The sequence below is a fragment of the Aspergillus mulundensis genome (assembly GCF_003369625.1).
Source record: "Aspergillus mulundensis strain DSM 5745 chromosome Unknown scaffold_11, whole genome shotgun sequence".
Classification (NCBI taxonomy): Eukaryota; Fungi; Ascomycota; class Eurotiomycetes; order Eurotiales; family Aspergillaceae; genus Aspergillus; species Aspergillus mulundensis.
The window spans coordinates 711788-724331 of NW_020797899.1; the positions used below are offsets into that span (position 1 = coordinate 711788).

The window sequence follows — 12544 nt, forward strand, 5'->3', positions numbered from 1 at the left end:
CATCCCGACAGAACAAGCTTTGATCCCCCACGGCTCGGGAATGCCCATGTGGACAGGATGTGGAATCGATTTCCCGACTTCAAATGCACATGACAGTACGATGACTTATCTGGCCACCCTCGTCAAGCCCGGTCAAGCCTACGTCAGCGGCGACCACGCACCCCGATCCTCCATCCATATATCGACAGAACCCCCGATCAGTCTGAACCTCGCGATCGGATTGACTTCCAAAAACCCTAAATCTCTATCACATACCAACATAACTGCGTTCGGCATCCGGTGCGTCCAGCATGTCCGACATCCCCGAGGACCAGCGCGAGCACGCCCGCGACATCACCATCAACCAGGATGATCCGGCGTCGAGCTCGGGCGCGTACGCATCAGACATTAGCGAGAGCGAGGAGCACGAGAAGCACGAAGGCGAGCGCGCAGATTCATCGTCACGCTCGCGGTCCCGGTCGCACTCGCGACAGCCGCACTCGAGCAAGATGCTGAATAAACTGGATCCCCGGGTCGATAGTGACGAGATGAAGGACGAGGAGGGGAAGGGCGGGATTGAGATTGTCGAACAGGAGGAGGACTGACCGGTTCTTTGCCATCTATATAGAAATTTGACATTTGAGGGAGGGCTGGGAGTAATGGGTGCAAGTTTGGACTTGAACTGCTTTTTTTCTATGTGCGACTCGGCCGGTCTGGGTCTGCTTTTTGGGTTACATATGGTATTGTCTATTATATATACATCTACTATGCTGTGACTGCAAGGACTGCGTGCGCTTTTCGTTCATGATGGTGATGCAACGCTACCTACCTACTTAACAACCTCAGCGCCAGGAACTGGCTATTTATCCCAGCCCAGCCACTTGTTCTCTTTATAGACACCATTAATAGCCATTATGCTGCCGTGTCAGGGTCGGCAAGCGGCAAAGTTTATAGAGAGCCGCTAGATGGACAGGACAAACTTTGCAGGCGAGACATCGTAAGTGAGAATAAAACGGTCTACTCCCAGTACATATCCATACTGGTATACTTACACTAAGTGGGATTGACACATTGACATTGCCATTGCTAACAAGCTCGGAAATCCCTTCAGCTGGGATCCTGATACGCCGGGCAAGAGCGCCCCCCACTGAAGCCATCACGACATCGCCCGCCACCTTAACCTCCCATTCCATGTTGTTGATCGCCCCTCATCCCATTCCCTCCGTCACATCCGCCAAAATGGCTCTCGGAAAAGACCAGACCTCGCTAACAAACAACGAAGTAGACGAGGCTGCGCCATCGCCCGACCATGACCCGCTCACAGCACCGCTCAAGCGCAATCTGCACTCGCGCCATCTGCAGATGATCGCCATTGGGGGTCCGTTCTCCCAGATATTTGTCTGAGATCTTAGTCCGAACAAGGGATACAGGAATCATCGGCCCCGGGTTGCTCGTTGGCTCCGGAAAGGCCTTTAGCGAGGGCGGGCCCGCCGGAGTGCTGATCAGCTTCTCGCTCGTCGGGGTAATCGTGTATTTCGTCATGTATGCCCAAGCTTAAAGATACTGCTTTCTTATCAGGACGAATGCAAGCTACTGATACTCGACAGGCAAGCCCTCGGCGAAATGGCGACCGCCATCCCTGTCACGGGCTCCTTCACCGAGTATGCGCAGCGCTTTGTTGACGACTCCCTGGCGTTCGGGCTGGGCTGGGCTGGGCGTATTGGTATCTATGGATCACGGTATGGCCCTATATCCTGAACCTTTGTGTATAGGTTACAGTATTGATGAGAGCTAGGCCCTCGCAAACGAATACAACGCCGTCTCCCTGGTCATCATGTACTGGACCGAAACGGTCCCGCAGTGGGCGTGGATCCTGATCTTCTGGTTTCTGTTCCTGGGGCTGGCGAACGTTGGGGTGCGCGAGTATGGCGAGATGGAGTTTGGTTGTCGCTGTATGCTTACCTCCATAGCCACCAAGGGGCTTGGAAGTAAAAGGAAAAGCAAGAGCTCCGGGTATAGGCTAACGCATCAGGCGCATGCAGAATCAAAGTCCTCGCCCTAAGCGTCTTCTTCATCCTCGCCATCTGCATCAGCACCGGCGAGATCGGCGGCGAGACCATCGGGTTCAAGTACTGGCATGAGCCCGGGGCATTGGCGGACTCGATCAATGGCGTTGCGAGGACGTTTGTTGTCGCTGGGACATTGTATGCCGGGACGGAGATGTACGCATGCCATTTTCTCAAACCGCTTACAGGTGATGATAGAGATTGCTAACACCTGCATCCATCAGGGTCGGCATCACAGCCGGCGAATCCAGCGACCCGCAGAGGGCCGTCCCCCGCGCAATTGGTCTTCTACATCGGTATCCCTTACTTTCCTCTCCCATTAAAGTCCTCGCTAACAACAATACCTGCAGGAACAATGTTCTTCATCGGCATCCTAATGCCCTACACAGAACCCGACCTCCTAAACTCCAACTCCTCTTCCTACGGCGCAAACTCCCCGCCCCCAATCGCGCTCACCTCCGCCGGCATCCTCCCAGCCGCACACCTGATCAACGCGCTAATCGTAGTGAGCGTGCTCTCCGCCGTAGTCGGGTCCCTGTACGTTGCACACGCACAGTCCTCTTCCTGGCGCGCACGGGCAAAGCGCCTAGATTCCTAGGCCGGACAAATGCCGCCGGCGTGCCCTGGGCCGCGATCCTCTTCAGCAATATCTTCACGTGCATTGTTTTCCTGACACTAGACGAGAGCGCAGGTAGAGTCTACGACGCATTGATCACGCTCTCCGGCGTCGCGACGTTCCTGGTATGGACGAGTATCTGCGTGGCGTAAATCCGGTTCCGGAACGCGCTGGCTGCGTAGGGGGGGGGGTGTGTCGAGTTTACCGTTCCAGGCGGCGCTGTATCCGTATGGGACGTGGTTTGCGCTGGTGTTCTGTGTGCTTTTGATCTTTTTTCAGGGGTACACGGCGTTTTTGAGCCCGTTTCGTGCGAGTGATTTTGTGGTTAGTTATGTTCTTTTGCCGGTTTTCGGGCTGTTTGTGGGTGGGTGGAAGGTTTGGCATCGCACTAGCATTGTGAGGGTGCAGGAGATGGATATTTGGACGGGGAGGAGGGTGCGTGTGCCGGAGACTGGGGATGAGGGGAAGGGGTGGAGGGGGAGGGTTTATAGGGGTGTTGTTGGTTGAGACGAGGTGGGCAAAGAGTATGGAAAAGAATAGATTTTAGGCATTTCCAGGCCGAACAAGGCATGATAAATACTAATCGTAAAAATGAAGCTGCGGAGATTCCCCATGAGGGCCGACAGCCCTAATTGCCTGGTAACAGACTTTACTAGCATACCATAGCCTGCCCCATGTGAAAGACACACAAGCAACCTATGTCTACTGAAGTTCGAGGGATACACCTGATTGCAATAACTTGTCGGCAGTCGAGTACCACCAGGGTACTGCACTATGCATTGGATACGGAGCATCCCAACCTTAAGACAGCCTGTACGACCCCAGGCGGGACTGTGCATCTGCCTCTTCCCGGCAAAAACGCGCCACAAACCCACACATCTGCGAGTATCCGTGGCCTGGAATATTGGGAAATGGACTGCCTGTGCGTTGCTCGTGGCAGATGCAGCGAACCTTGAATCGACGACGTGTTGCAACCTTATTTCGACGACCCTGCGCCTGCTATGCTAGCATGGACCTAGCCCTAACTAACCCCTGTTCTCCCTACCGACTCTCGTACCGACAGGCTGGGCTGTCGGTAAGTGCACCCTGAGAGCCAGGCAAGATCCGAGAATTCTCTTATCATTCAGGCCCATCCGATGACGTCTCTATGGTGCGCATCTCCAGCGGAATCCGTAAGACCTCCGCAAACGTCCGTATCTAGCCATCCAGTTAGCACACCTGCACATCTCACTTCCAGCTTTCCAGGACAAGCAAGGCAAAGATCACACACCCGACTCTCCACAACGCCCCAATGCCTCCCCCTCCTCGCCTCAAGGCTCAACCAACCAGGCCCAACTCCATCCCCCACACCTCGATCCTCATCCCGCGGCACCTCCACAACCAACCTCGTCAACGCACACCCCTTCCCCCAAATATCAAGCAACCCCAGCACAAACGCCTTCTCGGGCTGAGTTAACCTCAACGCAACGACCTTGATCCGCTGCAGCAGCGTCTCAGAGATAAACTCCGCAATGTCCATCTGCCGCATGGAGAGGTACGTCGACGGCGTGCCCGTGAGCGTCAGCGGGACGCTGTAGAGTACTGGCAAGGCTTCTGCGGTGATTTGCCGGTTCAGCAGGAGGATGGACGGGGTGCGGCGCGTGATGTAGATGCGGGCGAGCGAGACAGAGGGGATCTGCGGGCGGTCGCTTTCGTTCGAGGCTAGGGCGTCGGCGTGGGCATCCTCGTACGCGGTGCTTGTTAGGCGGGTAATGTTAGTGTATCCGGTTACGTAGGTGTTTGGGTCGAGGAGGTAGGTGTAGATCTGGAGGCGGAGCTCTGGGGGCAGGAAGAGGAATGACATGCTTTGTCGATGCGGATTGTTGAGGATGTGCAGGTTAATTGAATTGATAGGTATCCATAGGTACCCCGCGCTGACTCACTTCGGCCCCCAGTCGGGCTTGCACCACGTGTTTATGTCAGTTGCCTCAGAAAACGACCACACGGCCTGACCTCGAGTGCCTCCTTCCTGCCTGGTCTGGACGTTGCTGAAGTAAGGGTGTGAGCCGCTGATTCCTTGAGTTGGGTTCGAGAGTGGTTTAGTCCTTACGAGGAGGGGACTACAGGGAGCTGTGGGTGAACACTGGTCTTGTTTTCCTGGTGATTGGGAGGAAAATGGGTAGTGATACTCGTGGTCGGATGGTTGTCAATTGGGGGTGTTATAGTTCGTTTGTCTGCTACCATGTATCATGAGATTCTAGCCGAAGACGCACTGGCGCGGAGTAATACAATCATCCACCAAGACTGAACATTACCATGTATATATAGACTTAGAGACCATACCATAGTGGTAATCGTGACCATATTTCAATGTAGAATGTACATGTTGTTCCTTGGCTGTTTCCCAGCTCCAACTGCGCTATCGGATACGCTTGGGTACGCGTAATGGTGGTAGATGTGTCTCTATTATCATATACCGCAATGCGAGTCTGTTGGTAAATTTCTTTGTGGCGTTACTGGAAATCTGAAGCATATCGGCTACACCTACAACAGGCAGTTACTCAAGAATACAAGACCAAAAGCATAATACGTGTTGGCAACTAAGCAGAGGAGGCCAGCACCCTGTACCCCCTCTTTCCATCCAGGTAGACAGTCTCCCAAAATCCTCTTGGTGAACCGAAAGACGAACGCAAGACGCAAAGACCTGCAAAGGACTGGAGCAGGTCAAGGCAGATCAAGAAAAACAAGAGACTAGCTCGTCACTGAGGACGGACGGTACAAGAAAGGGGAGAAAAAAGGTAGCAGGACAAAGTCAACCGCAACAACAAGACAGCCAGTTTCACTCACCCCCATCAGGCAGCACACAGAATACCACCTGCACACTCGCCCGAGCTCGGGTTTGCCAGCGACTGGGCACCGGCTCCCTGCCCACAAGCAGGCGGGCAAGTCCCAGGAGGCGCCTCCACAAAACAGTGACCCAACCCTTCTTCCCCAGGACAGCAGGGGCCAACATCAAGGCACTTCCTGCCAGCGGCGCATTCCGCGTTTGATGTGCAGGTGGGTGTATCGTCACAGTTGTCATTAGCAAAGCAGAACGGGTCGCCGTTGGTGTCGATGCCACAAGCACATATGTTGAACAGCCCGACTTCACATGTGACAGGCACGTAGTCCGGGCATGTTGCCCCCTCGCAAATTGGGGCGACGGTGACGGTTACGGTCGCGGTGACGGAGGACGTCTCGGTGGGGCCGGGCACCGTTGTGATGGTTGGGGGGATGCCGATGCACGAGCAGGCGGAGGCGTAGTTGCCGGGGGTGGTGCAGGGGCCGTCGAGGTAGGTTGGGGTTGCGGTTGGGGTGACGGTGACCTGGCGGGCGGCGAGCCTTCTCCCCTCGGGGGGTGCGTCGGGGCAATCCGTGACTGTGACTGTCACTGTGGATACGGTTGATGTGACGGTCCTGAGGTAAGGTTAGTCGAGTAGTCCAAGTAAGGAGAAAAACTCACGTGGCGGGGAGAGACACAGTGGTCCGTTGGAAACTGGAGCAGTCGGCCGACTTGGAGGCCGCGCCAGGGGCTTGGTTATTCTGAAGTCGATTCGCACAGCCCTGGACTGTGCCTGAGCATGGAAGGCCGCCGCCTTGGGCCAGGGCTGAGGCAGATGCAGAGGCGGTCCAGAGGGCAAGGAGGAGGAAGGCAAGATAGAGCATGGTGGTGGAAAGGATGGGTGCTTGCTGAGTTAGGGTTTGGAACTCGGGTGGTGGACGAGATATGCCATGATTTCGAGGGATTCCTCTGCCCTTTTATCTTGCTCGCGACTTTCTTTTTCCACCTCTGCTCGTATATCCTCTTCTACTAGGTCATAAGACAATGCTTTAGTTCAAAGCCCACCTTCTGCTTCATCACACAGACCGACAGGGTATGCATGTCTTTGTCCTTTTCTGACCCATCTCTCGCCGGAATTACTGCCTCGCCCATTGTTCGATGCATCGCATTCGGTGTGTCTCATTAGCCTATGCAATACCCTGCGTAGTTCTGTTCCCAGGGTGTGACACATGCCCTTGCTGATGTTCTCCACAGTTTACGAGGTTGTCTGTCCATTGACGCCATAGATGATATGCATGTCAGAACTAAATTGGCCTATCAGATCCGATTACGCCACGGACAATACAATCACCAGATTAGAATAATCTGATTAGCACTCTTCTCTGCTACTGAGCCCATCACCCGTATACCACAGCTGTAGAGCATCTTGAATATCCTTGTTAACGACGCTCAGCTGAAGGTTCCTTGTCTTGAAGCCGACTGATACCGCTGGAGGGCGGTTAGCTAGGCTAGTATCTACCAGGAGTGTGCTGATATCCACAAGCTTACTATATCTTAGATATCGTATAACTCGCTCAAACTTTCGCACGTCGCCTTCCCGCCTCTCCGTTGACGAGTCCACGGTTTGAGCATGCGAGCGGCGACCGACCGTATTGCCTGACAGTAGGTCTTGTGCTAGTTAACAATCAACTACGGGACTGTAAAACGGGATATCTGTCTACTGAAACACGGACACTGGCTGCTCTGCGGCGACATTATTTCTCGGCCGAGGGGCGGAAAATGCATTCCAGTTTCCACTATCCTGATAGATCATATAACATAACGTACAAACAACCACGGAGTAAGACAATACAAAACTCGATGATCTAATTCTAAAGCCGCACGAGAGCAGCAATATCCACGTTAAATATACCATGGTAGTCACGCTCTGGCTTTACATGATGAAGGCCTATGGCAGTACCTACTGCTATCCACACTAGTCAGTCGTGCTATGTCTTAGATAAAATCAACGTGGGGGCCCGACAAACTGGGTGCCACTGCTTTAGCGGCCTTCGTCATGGGTTCACAAATGCAGGTGGGTAGTTACACGATCCAGATGCGGGAATATTCAGCCGAGGATGGTTGTACAGCGAGGATGGTTGACAGCGAGGATGGTTGACAGCGAGGATGGTTGTACAGTGTAGCCCGAGCTTACGATCGCCGTCCGGCCGAAGTCTGAAAGTGGACAATATAGACGGTAGGGCTAGGAACAGACTCGGACTGCTATTCTTACTTTATTGATATGTCTTCACGCTGTACCTTTTAGCGGCAAGTGAGCAATATCCACCCACATCTAAACAACGAACTGCTATATACCACCGGATGTCTGCCTGCTCCGCAAAGCGACCGACAGAGGCGTCCAGAACGCCCTAGTAACTCGAAGTTCTGCTTATCTTGGGAAACCCCTGTTGGTTTCCCGTCCTGCATACGAAATGCGCCACAGTGCTTGCTTACGCCTGGAATTAAACCACTCAGATGCAGGGTTCTGCATCGGCCCGTCCCAGGGCACTCGGCTACGATTTCCATTCTAATCACCGTCTTGCGGGTAGATCTGGTACCGGCCTACCGGGATGATGCAGGTGGTCAGCTGGTGGGAGGCGGGTGAGAAGCGGCGCAGGTTCCAGCCATGGCGTGTGAGGGGTTCTTCGAGGGTGCATCCATCGGGGTTTGGTCTTAAGAAGGTATAAAAAAGGGTTACTTATAGTAATTTTATGCTTTTAAAATTTAACATGCATGCTAAGGTAGTTAAACAAGCTTAATTCTAGTAAAATGTGTAAGTTTAGCCATGGCATGTAAGGGGTTTTTTAAGAATACATCCCTTGGGGTTTAGCTTTAAGAAACTATGAAAAAGGGTTACCTGCAGCAGTTTCGTGCTTTCGGGATCTGACATGCATGGCAAGGCAGTTGAACAAGCTTAATCCTAGTAGAATGTGTAGGTTCAGCCATGGCGTGTGAGGGGTTTTTTAAGGATGCATCCCTCGGGGTTTAGCTTTAAGAAACTATAAAAAAGGGTTACCTGCAGTAGTTTTATGCTTTTAAAATTTAATATGCATGCTAAGATAGTTAAACAAGCTTAATCCTAGTAAAATATGTAGGTTTAGCCATGGCGTGTAAAAGGTTTTTTAAGAATGCATCCCTTGGGGTTTGGCTTTAAGAAACTGTGAAGAAGGGTCACCTGCAACAGAGCTTCATGCTCTCAGGATCTAACATGCATGGCAAGGTGATTCAACGAGATCGATCCTATGGTAGGATAAAGTTTCAGCCACTCATATACCTACTGAAGGATTGACTTTGGCATCGGCCAAGGGTCGTACATTTATACAGAGGTAAACACGCTGCCAGTAACCTTGCCCCTGGAAGTCTCTTCGAGCATAAATTTGACATGTCAACTCCTCTCAAGGCCATCACGAGGTTCCCTCTGTAATATGGGCTGTACAGCGGCCGGACAAGGAGCAGGCCAAGCAATTAGCCTTGGAAGCAAGATAGGCACAACACCCTCGGGCTGGACGGTCACTGTTTCAGGGATGCAGCAGTCACGACCAACGACCCACAAACAAATCTAGGCCTACGACATGTCTACAGGAAATGCTGATATGTCCGAGGGAACGAGGAACATCTCAGGTAGATATCCTACAACAAGTTAACGTGTTAGATGGCATTTTATACGCCTCACAGGCTCACCCTAGCCAACCCCTCAAAACCGCCATTCTTCATCAACACCTACAATCTAGCCTGCACGTCTGCTCAGCTGAAGCCCTAATTGAACGGTTCTAGCGCGAAAGACAAACGTTGCCTTGACCGACCACCTCGAACACCAACCATGCAGTCATGGATAATCCGGATGAGGGTCATGCGACGCTCACCCACTCACTCCCACATGCCCCTGTTATTTACTCTCTAGGGGTGTGATGCTCAGATAAATGTCCGCATGATGATATGTCATTCTTATGGCTTGGTAAGTGACCTACGTGGCTGAGTCTGGCACAGCGTATACGAGTCCTCAGCTCACAGAAAGTGATTACATTGATCATTGATTCGATAACAGTACCAGCTAAACACCTGCATGACAGCCCTCCCCCCACGCACTCCCACCCGAGCTCGAGGCACCCTGGTCATGCCCCTCCGCCGGCAAAGCCGCCAGAGTCCGCAGCAGCTCCTTCGTATACGCCGCCGCCGTCGCAGCCGCATACCCCTCCCACCGACTCTCCACACGGCCATCAGCACCAACATAACCACTCACACCGCAGACCACAAGCGTGGGAAGGAAATCGCTCACCACGGCGCACGCTGCAGCCCGATCCGCCGTCCCAGCTCTTCCACCCGCAGCAATAACCCCCTTGACGCCGTGCTTCCGTAAACCATCCCTCACCCTCACCGTCGCCGTGGCACTAGCATCAGGGTGACTCGAGGGCACAGGCCGGGGGAGAATTGCAATCGTGCCGTGGTGTACCGCAGGCTCGGACTCCGTGTGTGTCTCCCTCTCTGTGTTTTCCTCTTTGTCAGACTTGGGTGACAGCGCGTCCTCGTCCTCGGTCCCCGGGTATACATAGTACATCCGCCGATCCGGGTACCAGTCGAACATGCGAGCCAGGAAAAGCGGGATTTTGCTGGGGATGCCGAGGGCGCGGTCGGCGAGGAGGGCGTGGGCGGCTGTGACGAGGAGGCGCGGGTATGTGTGGGCGTTTGTTAGGGGGGAGAGATATAGGCCTGTGTCTGTGTCTGTGTCTGTGTCTGCATCTGGATCTGGATCTGTATGCGCAGATGTGGAGCTTGGTGCGGACAAGGACATGCACGTAGACTCTTCCTCTTCCTCTTCTTTTTCCTCTTCTTCTTCCTCTTCTTCTTCCTCTTCTTCCCACGGACATGGAGCCTCAACGTCGAGCTCGGCCATCGTAAGCCCCCAGAATGCGCGGTCCGGCGTCCCGACAATGACATCGCCCAGTCTGATATGTGTGACTCCAGACTCAGAAGGGACCCCGCTGGCGACTGTCACTAGCACCGCGATGCTGAGTCTTGGGAAGGACTCCTTCATGAGCTCGAGCGCCATCGCACAGCCGCTGGTTGTCGCGGCCCATTTGTTATGTTTCGCGGGCTCTGGGTCATGAGTCTCGTGTTCGAACTGGTAGATAGCCTCGCACGTAGTGATGCACGGCAGCTGAAGCATGACGACGTTGTTCCGGCCGATCCTGCCCAGCTCGTATTTGTTTCTGTCGGCGGGGTGGCGCGTCAGTGGGTGCTTGCCGTAAGCCTGGTCGAACATCTCGTGGGCGACGATGAGCTCGTTTGGCGAGGGGCAGAGCCAGGCGATCGTGAAGCTGGAGTTTGGGGGGAGCTCGGCCATGTTGCAGATGGCTGGATACGGAGATGATTGAGGATTTGGATATAACGAAGATGTCATACAGCTAGTTGTAGGCTACCAGGCAGAGTAGCCGAGTGCGTGTAGAAGGGAGAAGAGGAATGACCAGGCGAAGGGAAAAGAAGGGCGTAGAGCTCTCGTTGCTTTGTCCATGGCACCATGTCGTGTTTGTATCATATACCATTTCCACTCAAAGAACGTGCCCATAACGTACCATGGCAAACAAACCAGACCAACCGCCCAAGGAGTTCTATCTCTAGGAATCTGTCTATCCACGCCTAAACCAAAAGAAAGCAAGAACAGAACCAAAGACATCTATCCAAACCAGCTCTAGGACCGTCTACCATACCAAGACGGTTACGCTCTACCCGCCTGCACCAGACTCTCGGTACTACTCCCATCATCCACAGGCTTCCCAATCGACGAGTCCTGGCTATGCTGATGATCCTGCTCCTGGCCCCGATCATCCCACTTGACCTCCGTCTCAGTCGTCATAAAGATCCGCCCCTTGCCATTCCCACCCCGACTCCTCCCCCTCTCCGGCTCATAATCCTCCGCCTCAACCGACATCCCATTCCCATCCCGCCCCCTCACCGTCCGCTTCGACATCGGATCAAGATCATACCCGTACCCAAACGCACGCCGAGAACTCGTCCCCGCGCGCGCATGGTACTGCGCGCTGCGACTACCCGCGCTGAAGAGCCTCGGCACAAGACGCATAAACAGCGGTTTGAGGGCCGGCGCGCACGCCGCCACAAACGCAAGCCCGACTTCAATGGTCGACAGGCAGAAGAGCACGCTGTACGTGCTGTCGGCGGGGATATGGCGGTCGAAGTTATCGAGGAGGATGACGCGGATGATGCCGGCGAGCACGGTGACGAGGCCGAAGGAGAGGATGGCGACGAGCATGATCTTCTGGCGGCGGGCGATGTGCAGGTTATAGACGATCCAGGTGGGCATGAGGAGGACGAGGAAGTCGGTGAAGATGGAGACGGAGGCGGTGGCGGTGACGAAGTCGGCGAAATTGATGCACTTCTTGTGTGGGTAGGCGGCGGGGTTCCAGTTCGAGGCGACGGGGATGCAGTTGAAGGTTGTGATGAGGAAGGTTGCGAGGGCGGCGATGGCGTTGAGGAGGAGCAGGGCGAGGATTGTGCGGCGGACGGCGACCTTTTGGCCGGTGAGGCGGAGGAGGAAGAGGAGGATGGAGGTCTTGATGAGGGCGAGGATGGGGTTGTAGAGGAGTTCGGTCTGTGCGGGTTAGAGGTGTGGATGGGCCTGGGGGGGTGGCATACTGCGTAGGAGAACTTTGCACCGGGGGTTGAGTCGAAGGGCTGGGGCACGTCCCAGATGTGGAAGCCCACGTAGTTGTATTGGATCACTGCGAGGTTAGCATTCCATCCAGGAATAGTCTAGCAGTGCTGGAGAGTACCATAGTACGAAGTGACCGTCTCTGCCCAGTACAGAATCTGTCCAGTCAGTCAGTCGCCTTGGACCAAGGGAGAAGGGCATACCCCCGCAACGCAGATCACCCAGTCATCTAACATGTCAGTACAGTAACAGACGAGCAGGCAGACACTTACCTGCAGCAAACGAGCGCGTCCACACCCGAATATACACCCGCAGCAACACGGCCACGGTCGCAACGGCGGGAAAGGCAAAGATCATGGCGACAGCCTGGGCCTGCAGGT

General features: G+C 54.2%; 5 protein-coding genes across 5 annotated transcripts; 2 read left to right on the plus strand and 3 right to left on the minus strand.

Moving 5' to 3' along the window:
* Positions 1–290: 290 nt before the first annotated feature.
* On the plus strand, positions 291–584 carry DSM5745_09142 (uncharacterized protein; the record flags this gene model as incomplete). The annotated part of the gene is made up of 2 exons (XM_026751158.1): positions 291–457; positions 521–584. 2 exons carry the CDS (start codon positions 291–293, stop codon positions 582–584), a joined length of 231 nt encoding a protein of 76 aa, XP_026600244.1.
* Positions 585–1218: 634 nt separating this feature from the next.
* Positions 1219–3168, plus strand: DSM5745_09143 (amino acid permease; the record flags this gene model as incomplete). The annotated part of the gene is made up of 7 exons (XM_026751159.1): positions 1219–1357; positions 1410–1521; positions 1587–1702; positions 1775–1931; positions 2022–2201; positions 2270–2786; positions 2941–3168. 7 exons carry the CDS (start codon positions 1219–1221, stop codon positions 3166–3168), a joined length of 1449 nt encoding a protein of 482 aa, XP_026600245.1.
* Positions 3169–3780: 612 nt separating this feature from the next.
* Positions 3781–4504, minus strand: DSM5745_09144 (uncharacterized protein; the record flags this gene model as incomplete). The annotated part of the gene is made up of 2 exons (XM_026751160.1): positions 3781–3858; positions 3932–4504. The coding sequence occupies 2 exons, from the start codon at positions 4502–4504 to the stop codon at positions 3781–3783; spliced, it is 651 nt and encodes a 216-aa protein (XP_026600246.1).
* A 988-nt stretch (positions 4505–5492) lies between these two features.
* Positions 5493–6345, minus strand: DSM5745_09145 (uncharacterized protein; the record flags this gene model as incomplete). The annotated part of the gene is made up of 2 exons (XM_026751161.1): positions 5493–6096; positions 6143–6345. The coding sequence occupies 2 exons, from the start codon at positions 6343–6345 to the stop codon at positions 5493–5495; spliced, it is 807 nt and encodes a 268-aa protein (XP_026600247.1).
* A 3206-nt stretch (positions 6346–9551) lies between these two features.
* DSM5745_09146 (uncharacterized protein) lies at positions 9552–10841 on the minus strand (the record flags this gene model as incomplete). The annotated part of the gene is made up of 1 exon (XM_026751162.1): positions 9552–10841. One exon carries the CDS (start codon positions 10839–10841, stop codon positions 9552–9554), a length of 1290 nt encoding a protein of 429 aa, XP_026600248.1.
* Positions 10842–12544: the final 1703 nt, after the last annotated feature.